Source organism: Aricia agestis, chromosome 22 (assembly GCF_905147365.1).
Source record: "Aricia agestis chromosome 22, ilAriAges1.1, whole genome shotgun sequence".
NCBI classification, from domain to species: Eukaryota; Metazoa; Arthropoda; class Insecta; order Lepidoptera; family Lycaenidae; genus Aricia; species Aricia agestis.
The window spans coordinates 5327395-5344370 of record NC_056427.1 but is presented as its reverse complement, the minus strand read 5'-3'; the positions used below and the strand labels follow the sequence as shown (position 1 = coordinate 5344370).

The 16976-nt window shown below is 38.2% G+C and overlaps 1 protein-coding gene across 1 annotated transcript in view; it reads right to left on the bottom strand.

The window, feature by feature from the left end:
* LOC121738035 (sex peptide receptor) overlaps positions 1–16976 on the bottom strand; it is a 55413-nt gene that overhangs the window by 22744 nt on the left and 15693 nt on the right. Inside the window, exon 3 of the mRNA XM_042129848.1 lies at positions 2319–2419. Within this exon, the coding sequence (XP_041985782.1) occupies positions 2319–2419 (101 nt within the window). The remainder of the gene's footprint in view (positions 1–2318; positions 2420–16976) is intronic.

Genomic DNA, 16976 nt, shown 5'->3' with positions numbered 1-16976 from the left:
CAAAGAAACGTTTGCCGGGATAGCTAATTGTATATAAAATTTCTGACAAACAGCAAATATTCTTCAATATCTGCTGTCAAGAATCTGTTAATCTACCAGCGGATTTGGCCTCGTTTATGAGGCCTTAACTTATTAGATCTCACTTTTTAACCGCCTTTAAGAAAGAAGGAGGTTTTTCAATTCGACATTTTTTTGTTTGTTCGCGGATAACATTGAAGTTTATAAACCTTTGGTGGAAAGAAGACTTCAAGGTGGTCCCATGTAAAATACTGTTTGAAATCGATTTTTTTTTTTATGAAATAAGGGGGGCAAACGGGTCACCTGATGGAAAGCAACTTCCGTCGCCCATGGACACTCGTAGTATCAGAAGAGCTGCTGCAGGAGCGTTGCCGGCCTTTTAAGAGGGAATAGGGTAATAGGGGAGGGTAGGGATGGGAATGGAATAGGGGAAGGTAGGGAAGGGAATAGGGTAGGGGATTGGGCCTCCGGTAAACTCACTCACTCGGCGAAACACAGCGCTAGCGCTGTTTCACGCCGGTTTTCTGTGAGAACGTGGTATTTCTCCGGTCGAGCCGGCCTATTCGTGCCGAAGCATAGCTCTCCCACGTAAAAATTATTTTATTGTTACAATTATTCAATAACAAAATGCTTATTTGCCATGTCTATCATTTTATATCTATATCGCCCTCTTTTATATAATTTATTGATGTGATTTGTGAATCTTGTTCGCGACAACGTGACATATTATGTAAATACCTCTGTAATAAACACGACGTGTACTTTCCTTTTAGGCTTTAAGGTTACACTTTATGTTAGAAATCTCTTCAAAACTCTTTGTTATAATTCACAAAAAAATCATCCTAAAATTCGTGCCTTGATATTGGGGTATCATAAATCGATGTAGAGACTTCTTGTACAGGCCAAGCACAATTTAAAGTTAGGTCGCCGAATTGTTTGATTTTTACTACTGCTGGGCTAGCATGGCCTGGCCACCAGTAGAAATGCGAAAGTATAGACAAACTGTGGACATAAACTTAAGGTGCCGTTCCGATCTTTTTTCGTTCCGCAAAATTCAATTAAAAGCCACTTTATGACAGACTATAGTCCTAAAAATTGAAATAATATCCTACTCTATGACATATACTATAGTCTGTCATAAAGTGGCATTTTAATTGAATTTTTGTCAGCAGCGATTAGCCGCGGTAAAGATCGGAACGGCACCTTAAGTTCATGTCTACAGTTCGTCTATACTTTCGCATTTCTACCGGTGGCCATGCTAGGGCTACTGGTTCGAATTTACCAATTCTTTTTGTATTGTGTCTACAGGGTGTAACAAAAATAAGTGATAATACTTTAGGGTGTGTACGTGTTCCTTGTAGAGAGTTCACTGTGAAAGTAGCAGCTCTGAAAGACGAAAAAAATGTTTCACTTTTGTATGAGCAAGGGTCCGAGCGTCACGAGTTTCCCCATACAAAAGTGAAAAACAATGTTGGTCTTTCAGCGCTGCTACTTTCACAGTCAACTCTCTACAAGGAACACGTACAGACCCTAAAGTATTATCACTTATTTTTGTTACACCCTGTATATTTATTCATGAAAGCTTTAGGCTGTTTAGGAAAATGTGGAAAAAAGAGGGAAAATTATTTATCTTTGTCATTATGTGTCGACGCGGCGAAGTCGCGCGGAATTGGCAGACATACGTCATTTGGTTGGGCTATGTCATTTCAATGTTATGGAATTTATGCGTTTTCGGTATCTAGTTAAAGTTTCTCCATACCAAGCTTCAGGAAAATCGGTTCAACGGCTCGGGTGTGAAAATATAACAGACAGACGCAAATCCGCATTGGTACTACCACTATGATGGAGTATGTATATCGGTATTGCACCTGAATGTCATCGAGTGGCCGGCAACGCACCTGCAGCTCTTCTATTGTTGCGAGTGTCCATGGGCGACGGTGGTTGATTTCCATCAGGTGACCCGTTTGCTCGTTTGCCTATTAGAACGAAGTTTCTTATCGCGCGTTCGGTGTAAAGAAGGCTAGACAGAACGATATTTGACCTCGACACTTTTTTGTTTGTACTTGCATGGCAGGGGCAGAGGGCGTTGATAGTATTCCTGTGCGTCAACTAGATGGCGTTTTTTGAGAATAAACAGCGACGCGTTGTTAGTATTCCTGGCGTTTTTTAATATTTTTTTGAGTGTATATGTAATATGTATACAGGTTTTTTGAACATAAGAAATAACCTCGTTCCATTCGGGTGTCCCTTGACACCTCTCAAGTTTTTATTTTACATAAAAATGTATGGCAGATACTTACCAAGTCCTGGCTACGGGCGCGTGGCACACGTATATGTATCTCTGCACCGCCAGCGCTAGTGTCAGCCATATGCTGGCCGTGTGGAACATCGCCGGGATAACCTGCGGAAGAAACATCAAAATCGGTACAGCCGGAATTTAAAATTTTAGGATAAGCGGAAGAAAAAAAGTGTGGCACTCGGGGATTTCCGCGGTAAAGCTATTGCGTAGCATTTTTTTATCAACTGATGCAATTACAATTAGCATACGTCTAGTCGCACGCACACAAACACCGCCCCGAAGATGCACGGCAACGCCGCACTGTTGTGCCGGTTGGAGTGGGGGGTGCTAGGTTTTTTTCAGAATAAGCCCGCGACAATAGCTTAAAAACTACATCAAAATCAGTCCATCCTTTTGAATGCAACGATGCCACGGACAGACAGCCAGCAGGCTTAGCATAACGACTTTAGAAAAGGGAAAGAATGGACATACTGACAGATTGTAGTGACAAAATGGCGGATTACCTTTGTTAATCTATCACTTTATCTATTCCTCCGTAGAAAGAAACCGTTTCTATGGTGACCATGCTAAGCATGATAATAAACAAACACACAGACAGACCGGTGAAACTTAAGTTATTTTTTCGTCCTTCAATTAGTAGATCTGATAATACTTTTTTACACAACAAGAACGTGAAAACAATCAATGAACGTCAACAAGTCACGCCGGCACGCGCGTGTCACGTGTTTATCACGCCATCTCCACGTGATTGTCACGCCAGCGTCACGTGTTTATTTTCTCGCCCTTTGTAAAGGGTTGAATTAAGACGTCACACACTATTAATATCACAAAGCGTTTGTGTATGTTTTAAGCTATTTCATAGCTTTTATCCCAGGCTTAGAGCACGGTGACCGAATCAAGAAATTCCGTAACAAAAATAAACCTAACACCTCGATATGTATAGTGGTGGGCCGTTGCCAGACTTCAGCACGTTGTTTGAGTGCGTGTGACTAGACGTATGCGAATTATAATTGCACAAGTTGATAAAGATGCTATGCAACAGCTTTACCGCGGCAGTCGCCGAGTGCCACACGTATTTTTTAAACGTCTGCATCGATTTAAATAGAATAGAGATAAGTTGAGATGGGAAATGACATAAAATAGTTTTGTTGCGAAGAAATATTAAAATATACGGTTCCCGCGCAATAAACGAATTTTGGAGAAACTGAGTTGCGGAGGTCATCTTGTAATCTTATATGGTCGCTGTTAAGCATTAGTGTCCTAGATCATCTAAAGAACATAACTGCATTGATAACTCAATACGTAATTTTTGTGTGGGTTAGTACACGAATGCTTAACAGCGTCCAATTATACAGGGTGTAACAAAAATAAGTAATAATACTCTAGGGTGTATACGTGTTCCTTGTAGAGAGTGCACTGTGAAAGTAGCAGCGCTGAAAGACCAAAAATTTTTTTCACTTTTGTATGGGGAAACTCGTGACGCTTGGGCCCTTGCCCATACAAAAGTGAAAAAAAAAATTCGTCTTTTAGCGCTGATACTTTCACATTGAACTCTCTACAAGGAACACGTACACACCCTAAAGTATTATCACTTATTTTTGTTACACACTGTATACATATAAAATTCTCGTGTCACAATGTTAGGCCGCGTACTCCTCCGAAACGGCTTTACTGATTTTAACCTTTTATTCATATTCAGTGGGTCTGAGAATCGGCTACTGGGTACTTTTTATATTGATAAGTGCATTTGTTGAATAAATAATAGTAAATTATTACAACTTGAGACTGACGACGACCATTGTTCGTGGGACGGGATAGCGATGGACGTTGCCATGGTGACATACTTATTTTGTCACTCCAATAAAATAATACGGGCGAAATATTTTATATGGCAAAGAAACGTTTGCCGGGACAGCTAGTAAATACATAAAAAGTTTTCTATAATATTTTGATTTCACTACAACCATAATTAGGGTCACATCGCTAGTGACAAATAAACCGATGCGTTGCATTTTTAGCCTACGGAAGTAGACGGGTGTTATAATAATAAATATCTATGGACGTTTCACACCACGTCAGTCTGGCCCCGTGCTAAGTACTTGAAGGACTTATGTTACGGGTACCAGACAACGAAAATATATTTAATACTTTTATACTTTACATATATTTAAGATTTTTATTATATTATACACATATATTTTAATACACATCCATGACCCAGGAACATTGAAAACTTTTTGTTCCGTCGGCGGGATTCAAACCCGCGACCCCCGGCGTGAGCGTTGTCAACACATCCAACTACTGATCCACGGAGATCGTCGATATAATATGCTTGGTACGTCTGTCTGTCTATGTATGTCTCTACGCAACTCCGTCGCGCCAAAATATACGTTTATCGCGCGGGAACCGTACATTTTTTGGGATAAAATGTATCCTATGTCCTTTCTTGGGACTCATTGTATCTCCATACCAAATTTCAACAAAATCGGTTCAGCGGTTATGGCGTGAAGACAGACAGACACATTTTTGCATTTATCTTATATCTTTAAACGAGCAATTCTTTTATATTTATTTATTTATTTTTTATTTATTACACTTCTTGCACATTGTAAAATGGCGGACTTAATGCCATATGGCATTTTCTACCAGTCAACCATTGGGTGGTAACAAAGACAAAACTAACATCACAGGTGCTTTCTGTGAAGAAAAAAAAAAAAATGAAAACATTCAGATAAAACATGATAAAATATACTTTATACACTTATAAATATGATAATAAATACTAGACCTTACATATACTATAATTCTACAATATATATTGTCATAATATAATATATAACTTATACATATACATAATAATATTTTTATACTTATATATAAGTACATTCATACAGACATATATAAAATACTGTAATAAAATACTTAATTTAATACTTATAATTCTGCCGATTTTTTAAAATATAGGAGTCGGACTCTACGTTTAAACGTATCTCTGGTTGGGCTTAACCTGATTTCCGGAGGTAGAGCGTTCCAAAGTAAGATAGCCTGGACGTGGAAGGAGGAATGGACTAAACTGGAGCGGTGAGATGGGCAACCGAGCCGAGCATTATTTGAAGAGCGGAGGGTTTTATCATGACTACTGCAGAGGTACTGAAAGTGTGACTTTAAATAGGCAGGAGAATTAGGAGAGTGTAGGAGTGTATAGAGCACACAAAGGGCTCGCACTGAACGACGTTGTCGTACAGGTAACCAGTGCAGCTTGGTACGATAGGATGATACGTGGTCGTACTTCCGGAGATTGTATACAAACCTTATACAGTTAATAATAAGTCGGTCATATTTGTCGAGCTTGTCCGCATTAAGGTCAAAATAGCACACATCACCATAATCTATAATGGGAAATATAATAGTCTGAACCAGCAACGTTTTGATGTGTGTTGGTAAAAAGTTTTTGTAACGATAAAGCGAACGCAATATTCCGGTAACTCTCTGACAAACTGAAGTAGTCTGTGTTTGCCAATCGAGAGTGGAGTCAATGTGTAGTCCAAGATCTTTAACACTGGAGCTGAAACTGATTATAGAGCCGTCAAAGATTACTGGAGAAAGAGACTCCACATCTACTCTACCTATATTACGAGAACTACCTATTAGAATAGCTTGACACTTGCTAGGGTTAACTGATAGACCAAAATTTTTACACCAGTCCCTAATAGATTCAAGATCCTTGTTAATTTCGTCAATAGCTCTCGCCAAATTATCAACACTCGCTTGACAGTAGAGCTTAAAATCGTCTGCATACAAATGATACGCGCAGCGAAGTCTGAGAGTAACACAATTAATAAATAGTGAGAAGAACAAAGGAGAGAGAATACCGCCTTGGGGGACGCCAGTGTCGAGATCGCACCAGGATGACGAAGACTGATCTATGCGTACCGACTGTTGACGCCCTTGAAGATATGAGGAGATCCATTTTAGTACGTCAGTTGAGAGCTGAAGGCAAGAAAGAATAGCTAACAGAATTTCATGATTGACATTATTAAAAGCATTGGAGAAGTCTATTAAAACCAAAACAGTAATTTCAGAATTTTCTATAGCTACTCTTACATCGTGAGTAACCTTTAAAAGTGCAGAGGTCGTACTGTGTCCAGGTCTGAATCCCGACTGCAGTGGAGATAAAATGTCATTCTGATTAACAAACCTGGACAGTTGTTTAAAAGCACAGGCTTCGAGGATCTTAGAAAGATAAGGGAGGATGGATATGGGTCGATAATGAGAAGGATTAGTGGGATTAGGAATTTTTGGTAAGGGAAGTACGTAAGCCTTGCGCCAATGAGATGGAAATTCGGATGACATTAGAGAGGAATTGACAATATGGGTTATAATGGGCAAAAGCTCTTCTTTAATCTGAGTGACCATTTGTCGGCTAATCTCATCGCAACCCATAGCCTTAGAAGTCACAGACATAATGGTCTTATTGATCTCGTCTGTGTTGATTGGGGAAAATCGAAAGGAAGGTGTTATATTACGTGGAGGTAAACTATTTAAAAAACTAATGGTCCGGCACTGGGTATCAACATCAAGCTTGTGAGTTGTGGAGAAGTGTTTGTTGATGTCTTCCAAACTAATTGTCAAAGGGGGGGCCCCTTGATGAGATATGCCTATGCCGGAGGATTTTAGGAATTTCCAGATATTTGCAGGTGAAGATGTCAAATTTTGAAGAATATGGCGGCGTTTAGCATTGCGTATCATTTGATTGCAGCGATTTCTAGCTATTTTGAAGTCCATCCAGTTAGTTTCGATTCGGTTCCTCCTAAATTTACGATAAGCACGATCCCTACGTTTCATTGCATTACGGATATCATCCGTCAACCATGGAACAGGTGGATGCTTTAACTTAATTCTTTTAACAGGCGCATGTTTATTATAAAGTTCAATAACATTTTCATTAAAGATCCTGACCTTTTCATCAACAGAAACGGCGTCAAATAGTGGGACCCAGTCGATTTTTCCAGCGTCTGAACATAGTTGATCTAAGTCCAATCGCGCAAAACAACGTCTGTATACAAACCGAGGAGGTGGTTTGGGAGCCCTTAACATGTGCGAGAGAAAGATCAAGTCGTGATGAGAAAAACCTGGAGCAGGGAGTTGACCGTGGTTGTGAACAAGGGATGGATCGGAGATAAGGATTAAATCAAGCCAAGTATCATCACTATCAATGTTGTGATGAGTAGGCTGTAGAGGTAGAAGATGGAGACTGGAAGATCTAATTAAGTTATTTAGCTTAGACGAACGGGGAGAGGAATGGTTGGAGAGGTCAGTGTTAAAATCTCCCATTATGATGTGGTGCGCGTATTCTGAACTCAATGAATTTAAGACCAACTCGATATCAGAGAAGTAGTCGGCGGTTGGTGGGCAATAAACAACTCCAAGGGCCAGTTTAGTCCCTCTAACCACGACCTCGAGGAATATGTATTCGGCCTTACCATCCTGTTGAGCAGTAGAGGATGCAATTGTTTTATAAAGTAAATCGCCACGAAGATAAATTGCTACCCCACCACCACGTCTATCATTGCGGTCATTACGGATCAAAACAAAACCAGGTATCGAGAAGGAGGTGGACAGGAGGTGAGGCTTAAGCCAGCTCTCGGAAATCAGTATAGCGTGAGTGTTATTACCAGAAAACGTTTCAAGTATGTCACTGTAATGACTTGGTATGCTTTGCGCGTTTATGTGACATACGTTTAGAAGTCTACTGTTTTCTACGTTAAAATATTGATCTAACGTTTCGCCCAAAGTTTTACCTACAGAATCAAAACTATCATCTGTATCTGTAAGTGATCCTAAAGAATCGTTGGCAGAATAAAAAGAATCATCTGATACTATAGACATACTTAAATATATTATATTATAAATATATGTTATTTACAAAATATTATGATAGTATTTATATTTAATAAAAAAAGATTTTTTTTTATTTTTATCTAAGAAATCCCACAATAATATTAAAAAAAAAAACTTAAGTAATTTTGTCACTGTACCACCCGCCAACTGACTTACAGTCTTAAAATATACAAAAAGAAGTAAAATTACAATAACTGATTCATGAACGAACATGATATTAATTATTAACCAACAAACATGTAAAACAAAAAAGAAAAACTGAACAAGTCTGGCATAGAAAAACTAACACGATGTTTAGGCCTTAATTAGTATATAAAAAAAAAAAAGTCAAATGTCATTATTTGACAACTATCTATGAGGTGACATTTTTGATTTTGACAACGGTGCGTTGATATTAAGGTTGATAAAAATTTTGCTGAGAAAATGCATGTTTACCCTGAAAATCGTGGATAATGTGACGTATAATGTTCTGCAAACAAGTAAACAAGTGAAAAGTACTGTCTACCACAAACATATATCTTAATCAGTGACTACAAATTACAATAATAGCGAATTACTTACTAGGCACTGAGAAAGAAACGTGTAGGCAACAGAAGGTTAAAAACAAAAAAGATAGACGAATCACAAAACAATTATTACATACCGACTCACTCAGCTATAATTATACATTAAATTAAAAAACTTAGGATGATGTCCCTGAGGAAGCCTTGGGGTATTTCGTCGTAATGGTCTGGAGCTCTTCAATAGTGAACACCTTATGCCGCTTGCCATCTGAAGATTTTATGGTGACAACTCCATCTTGCGTCCAACAAGCCTTCACACCAAAGTGCATCCGTGCCATATTGAACACAGTCTGTCGAGTTTTAGTGAGAAACTCCTTTACAGAAGTTGGGGTGCCTTTAAGTTTAGTCTTGGCCCTCCAAACGGCAGCCTTAGTGACATATGCACTAAACTTAACTAGAACAGGACGAATTTTGTTTGGCTCAGTGATGCCCAGCCGATGACAAGCCTTAATTGATGTTCTAGTTATATCCCGCAAGCCCAGTTTGTGTTGTATAGTGTCTAGGAGAATGGCCGTGCAATTCTCACCGCTTTGTTCGGGTATTCCAGAAAAAATTAGGGTCTTTCTGCGGGACCTAGTCTCGACAACATCCACAGCCCTGGAGCATTCAGCAATCTGCTTTCGAAGGAGACCAAGTATAGAGAATGTTATGTCCCGAAAAGTACGGAATTCCTCTGCGACCTTTGCAACGGTGTCCTTAGCGGAACCACACTGTAATTGGGCTTGAAGTTCCTCCATTTTTCTAGAAACCAATTCTTCAAGGTTCTGCTGGGCTTTCTGTATCTCTAGTAGTTGTGACATATTCAGTTTGTTGAAGATCAGGTGTTATTCAATCAGTGAATATTAATATCAATAAGTCAGCTAGCAGGTGGCCTCTCAAATATGTGAAATTAGTTTACATATAGTTGTGCAAGTATTATACCTCCATAAAATGGTACGTATTTTGCTCAATTTATTTATAATAAAGTTTATATTTTTGGTAAAACTAATAAAATACTGCAATTAATTACGAGATATATGCTTACACTTTTTTGCACCTACCCGAAAAATAACTTAAATATATACTTATATAATTGGAATCTCGGAATCGGCTCCAACGATTTTCATGAAATTCAGTTTATAGGGGGTTTCGGGGGCGATAAATCGATCTAGCTAGGAATCATTTTTAGAAAATGTCATTTTATTCGTGTTTTATCGAATAGCGAGCAAAGCTCGGTCAAATAGCTAGTAATATTAGTATGGATTCAAAGTATTTTAAATAAAAAAGGATCCCAAAAAGATTGTATATGAAAGTTTGACAAAGTTTATTTTTTGAAGATTGTAATAAGAGCGGCAGGAGTATCTTTCGACATTTACAATGTAATTTAACTGTTACAAAGTTTACTAACTGGAATAAACAAAGTTTATTTAAGTTTTCGCTTTCTTTAATAAAAGGAAAGGAAGGAAAATGTATAGTAATACTGAAGTTATTTTGAATTAAAACAGCACTTAGAAAAACTCACTGGTCTTTTATTCTCTAAGGATTGTTAACCCTTAAACAAAATTACTAAACCCTTAGACAAAACCTAGGAATTACGTTTTGCAAAACAAGAAGGCGCACGGCCTACCCTCTTTATACAAATAATGTAATAACTTTACAACCTAACTATATTTTATGTTTCTGTGAAAAATATTATAATAAATGTTAAATTTTCTATCTATCAAGCCATTATAATATAGTATTTAGTCAGATGTGATATTCGTCTCACAACTATAAACTTTGAAAAGTATATTTCTGACTTTTTCGTCAGAAATATATGAATACCTTATTATAATCTCAACTATAAAGACCTATACCAACTAATTATACGTAAACAATTCTATGAAACAATTCCAGATGTTATCATAAATACACTTAAGTTATGACTAGCAAACTTCGTCCTCGAAGCAGACGAATACGAATTTGGCTTTTTACGCCTCGACTCGAACCTCGAACTGCGAAATATCTGCGAAACCAATGCGAAACAGGAATAGAGCGAGATGCAATATAAGGCTTTGTCGTGTGGCGGATGAGACAGTAAATCGGTTCGCCGCTGTTTCGCCATAGTAAAAGGAGGGGAAGTAGGATAACTCCGGCCCAATCCGCGATATAATTACCTACTGTCTTAGGGTTGTCAATTTTAGGCGGCGCGGAGGCGCGGCGGGTTGGTGTGGGAGCGGCCGTCCGCGCTTCGTTCGCCCAACCGCATGAACAGCGGCAATGTCGCGGTCTCCCGACTTTTAATAAAAAGTAATTCTTTATTGTGCATATTTTGGCCATTTTTCGTGCATATTTGCATGCATATTTGATCTTGCATATAATCCGATGTCTAAATACAATTATAAAAATACCCTGTAAAACAACATTAAAAACTAACGCCTGCCTCTTATACTATAAACAAATCTGTTGTTATGATTCGAACTTTGCTTTATGTGTATTGTGATTTACAATTAGTCAACAACTTATTTTTAATTACGATTTAAAATAAGTGATTGATTGTAAGTAGTTCGTTAATATACGGTCTACAACACAGAGAAATCGGCAAATTACTATTACGTAAACAAAGCAATAGCGGCAAATTAGTTGACCGTCAATCAAAAGTACATATAACATTATCTTATTTATACTATGTTCTAATAGGAAAGTAGATCTACCTACCTACTTACTTCCTTTGTGTGATAGAAAACTAATACAATAAAAAAGAAGTAAGTAGGTATCTGATCATCAAGTAAAAAATATTATATTATGCTAGAATAAGTGCGTAGTACTGACCTTTCCTGTTCAACAGGTAATTTAAACAAAGACAATTCTGGAATTGTTGCATTACTATTAAAACACCCAAACACACAGCAATATCTATTAGTCCTGCGATTATGATCGGACATTTTTGATTCGTTTAGCCGTGGCGCGGCGCGGCGCGAGCGTGCAGCGTAAAGTGTTAGCCCCGACTGGTAATGCCGAAATATTGTCCGAGATTTTGTTGTGTGCCGTGTGGCGACGCATTGATACTATGGCGCACACATACAAGCCGCGCGCGGTGCCTTTGTATGAAGATAACTTACTTACCCTCCTTTTACTATGGTTTCGCAGTTCGCAGCATTGGTGGACTAGTCGAGGCGTTTTTGTGAACAGACCGGAAGTGTGAAAAAATTAAATCTAATCGGAAACACAACTTTTACATTTACAAGTGACACTTTTTTTGTCTTAACTTTGCAGCAATCTCTAGTAATATTACGTAACTTTGCTAACAACAAGTACCTAAGTACCATCGAGGAAATTGACTCCTAGGCAGTTGACAGACCAACGCCATTTGGACGGATCATGTCAATTCAATGTTAATTGTGATCTGTCGGCTGGGTTTGACGTAACGCGACCAAACTACGTAGGTCCCCCATCTTTTTTTTTTTTTTTTTTTTTTAATGAAAGAAGGGGCAAACGAGCAATCGGGTCACCTGATGGTAAGCAACTACCGTCGCCCATGGACACTCGCAACATCAGAAGAGCTGCAGGTGCGTTGCCGGCCTTTTGCATAGGAATCAACTTCTCTGATAGTACATAAAATAACTAAAGAGTTTGGTTGATTGAAAAAACACATGGAATTCGGTATTGAGGACAATAAATAACATTAGATAAAAACCGATACATTTTTGATTTATCACGCTTTAAAATAACCGAATATGTATTGACTAAGTACCCACTATTACACTTATCTCTTTCCCTCACTCTATAGAATTAACTCTACGGTTTTTTGGATGGATAAAATGGGCTTTAGAGGTACAATTTGGGAAACGAGTCACGTTCTGGGGAAAATTTGCGACCATAGACAAATGGTGGGTATAGAGTTGGCCATTTTTTATTGTTTGTGGGTAGAATAGGCATTTATACAGGTTGTAAAAGGGCCCATTCACGGCAGGACTACACGGCAGTCCTGCATTGAATGGGCCTCACTGATTGGTTCACACTCGGTGTTGCCGGCCGGAAACACCGAGTGTGAACCAATCAGTGAGGCCCATTTAATGCAGGACTGCCGTGCAGTCCTGCCGTGAATAGGCCTTTTAACATAACCAATTAGTGATAGTAAATGAGGTGTGTGTATGATGTAATAACTAGCTAAAAGCCGAGATTTGTGAGGGCTGGCGTCGTTATTCTGCTGGTAATAATTTTTAAGGAAGTTTTTTATAATTTAATAGTAACCGAACCTTGACTGATAGTAAATAAAAATTACTATGTTAAAGCACAAATCAATAGGTGTACCACAGAAGTGCTCAGGTTGTGGGATATACTAGGATAAGATAGATTATTCTAGATAAAAGTTATGCCTACTTCTGCTGTTTTTTGTATCTGCCTGCTGGCACTCTCACGAACGAATCTTTGACACTCCTGTGTCGAAGTTTCGTTGTATCTTGTAAGGCTGCATTTCACCAGAGATGTGTGCGAGGAATGCGTTTTTGAGAACGTGTTTGACGTGACCTCGCTCAGCGCAGCGATTCTATTGGATCTTAAACGCACATTCCTCGCAACACATCTCTGATGGAAACGCAGCAGTCAGTGACGGAGCGTCAAGCTGCGTCAAGTTTACAAATGTGTTTTTATATACAAAACCATAAAGTTAATATAGGTACCTAGCGGAATAGAGCAACAAAGGCCTGAGCAAGAGAGATGTCACTATCAGTAACACAGCGTGGTAAAAAGAGACGTGTGATACATGACAGCAGCACTCTTTTTTTGACGTCCAGATGCGGCCGCTTAGGGCTTCATGAATTAATCTCATAGAATTCATGTTCAATCATGCTTGTATAAGTGTATACGTACACATATTTTTCACACAGATGAAAACCAATTTTGGTTACGTTTGACAGCTCGAGATTGTTGCTCTATTCCGCTAAGTATATTAACTTTATGATACAAAACACACATTTGACAACTTGACGCAACTTGACGCTCCGTCACTGACGCGTAGGTTAAGCCTCAGCTTAAGAGTTTCGAATGGGGGTAGTTTTTATTTCCTACTAAATGATCCGGTGAACTTTTTATCACTTTCCTGCTAATATAAACCTTTCCTGGACTGCCATGACCATTCTAAGACTAAAATTAGCCAAATCGGTTCAGTTATTGTCGGTTTTAGTGAGAGTAACAAAACTTATATGTATTTACTAGCTGTCCCGGCAAACGTTTCTTTGCCATATAAAGTATTTCGCCCGTATTAATTTATTGAAGTGACTAAATAAGTATGTCACCATGGCAACGTCCATCGCTTTCCCATCGCACAAACAATGGTCGCCGTCAGTCTCGAATTATAATAATTTACTATTATCCATTCAACAAATGCAGTTATCAATATAAAAAGTACCCAGTAGCCGATGCTCAGACCTACTGAATATGCATATAGGTAAAAATCAGTAAATCCGTTTCGGAGGAGTACGGTGACTAACATTGTGACACGAGAATTTTATATATAAGATTTATTCTGTGCCATGGGGGCACGATCTAAATTTAAACTTACATGAGTTCTTTTGTGTTCATAATTACAGACTTCGGGACAATAGAGCATGAACGCCCGCGGGTGAAGTTTGACATTTTATTAAAATGGCGGTATTCTTAGTTTCAATCTTTTAAAATAACTGAGCATAATAATAAAGAGGGTTAATTTACTTTGAAGAGATAATTAACAGCCACCGTCAGCTCATAACATTTATGTAATTTGTATACAATAATTTTGTGAAGGTATTGACATAAACTAGGTTCATCCTTTTTATCAAACTTTATGGCATTTTGCACAAACATATATACATGATAATATTTTCCTTATATAATAACTCTTGCCGTCATTGTAAATGACATACATTGTAAATGACACGGCTGTGTCAGTATTCAGTATATTATATATTTAAGTCTATTCGTAGCAAGTGTACAATATTCGTAGCAAGTCTACAATATTCGTAGCAATTCGACAATATTCGTAGCAAGTGTACAATATTCGTAGCAAGTCTACAATATTCGTAGCAAGTCTACAATATTCGTAGCAAGTGTACAATATTCGTAGCAAGTCTACAATATTCGTAGCAAGTCTACAATATTCGTAGCAAGTCTACAATATTTGTAAAAAGTCTACAATATTCGTAGCAATTCGACAATATTCGTAGCAAGTTTACAATATTCGTAGCAAGTGTACAATTTTCGTAGCAAGTGTACAATATTCGTAGCAAGTTACACTATTCAAAAGTCTTTCTGTCTGTCTGCCGGTCTGTCTGTCTGCTAAACAGACTTTCCTTGTGACGCTTAAAAACCGGTCAACCGATTTTAATGAAATTTTGTATGGAGATACTTTGAGTTCCGGGAAAGGGACGGAGTTGCGGGCATGTGCACTGGAACCGTACATTTCTCGGAATAAAATGCATTCTATATTGTTCTTTCCCGGGACTCAAAGTATCTTGTAGGTTCAGCAGTTTGGGTGTGATATAAAGAGATAACAGAACGGCAATAGATAGACACATTCTTGTATTTAATAACAATATGGATTTTTTATGTTCAAATTGTGTAGCTAAGAAGTTTATCTTCGAGATTTACATAAGATTTAGCGTTCAAAGCGTTCTCTCTTATCCTAGGTCTTTAAGTTATTTGGGGAGTTTTGTTTAACTTTACGTTTTAGCTGGCTTAGCGTTATAAAAGCGATTAAGCAGAAAGCTTGTAAGTCCCTTTAATAGCTCAAAGATTTATATGGTGAAGCTATTTTATATTATCTTGTGGAGGAATAACAAACAACACGGCCTCATAGAAAACCAGCGTGAAACAACGCTCTAAAATGTGACAATAGCTACGAAACACTAACATTTAAATTTAGGAAATCAAGCCGCCATTCCACCGCGGCGCACGCTGTGCACGGCCACGCAGCGCACGGATTTATTAGTTTGACTACGTGGGTGAACGTTTCCACAACAGCACACGCTATGCACACGGCCACGACTATGTACAACTGTAGCGCAGCACAGTTTTTAATACTATGTACACGCTTCCGTGTATCCCGTGCTGGCTGTGCACAGCATGGGTAGCGTGGCCAGAGTTGAGCTACGTGTGCACCATATTCGAGCAAGCTACGTGAGTCAATTCGTGCGTAGCGTGTCCGTGGGTTGCAGTGGACACAGTCACATATAATAAATTTTCTCACAAAGCGAAGCTTGACACACGTGCGTAGTCTCTCCGTGCGCTGCGGTGGATTTGCGGCTTAAAGCCGTTGACAATAATTGTCACTTAAGTATAAAAACATAAAATTGTGTACCGAATACATAAATTATATTTGGGTCACATTTTGTACACTCGTGGACAAAATTTGTGACACATTTACTCTTCCTTAGGTTTTATTATTCGTAGCACAAACGTCAGTTTTATGGAAGTGTCGCGTTGTGACTAACCGCAATTTTTTTCCACAGAATTTATTTATCGCAACCGCAATAATAAATGTATAAGTCCTTTTCTGGGACTCAAAGTATACACTAAATATCAAAATTGGTTTAGTGGCTAAATACATTAACAGCCATTTAATATCAGTAAGAATTTTTACTTCTTTGTATAACTTCGCAATTAAGACTTGTCCTGCAAAGTAAAGCTTTATGGGCACCCTCGTTTCTAAGCGACGTTTCCGTCAGAAGCTTTCATAGTGGTTTAAATCAATTAATGGGTATTGATCTCTCATGAACGTACAGCTTATGTTAGGATGTATGTTACATCGTTCAAGAGGAGCTTGAATTAGAGTATTTATAGATCACACGATGACATCCATACTTAATATTATAAATGCGAAAGTATGTCAGTCTGTTTATCACCTTTTCACGCCCAAACCGCTTAACTGATATTGCTGAAATTTAACTTTGAGCCCCGGGAAAGGACATGGGGTAATTTTTGTCCCGAAAAAATGTACGGTATATAGGTGACTTTATTTGTAACTTAGTTACAAATAAAGTTACATATGTTACATTTAAGCCAAAAATGGATTTTGTACACATAATGATGAAAAATCATAATATTTGTTTCAGACCACATTGTGCAGTGTTACTTGTAAGTGTTTTCTACATTTTTTTTTTAAAATCTGTATTTTTTTCTACTAGAGATCCAAGACATCTTAACGAAACCAATTGAAGACCAAGATTCGTTAAATACACGACTCCAGTTTTACTCAACTA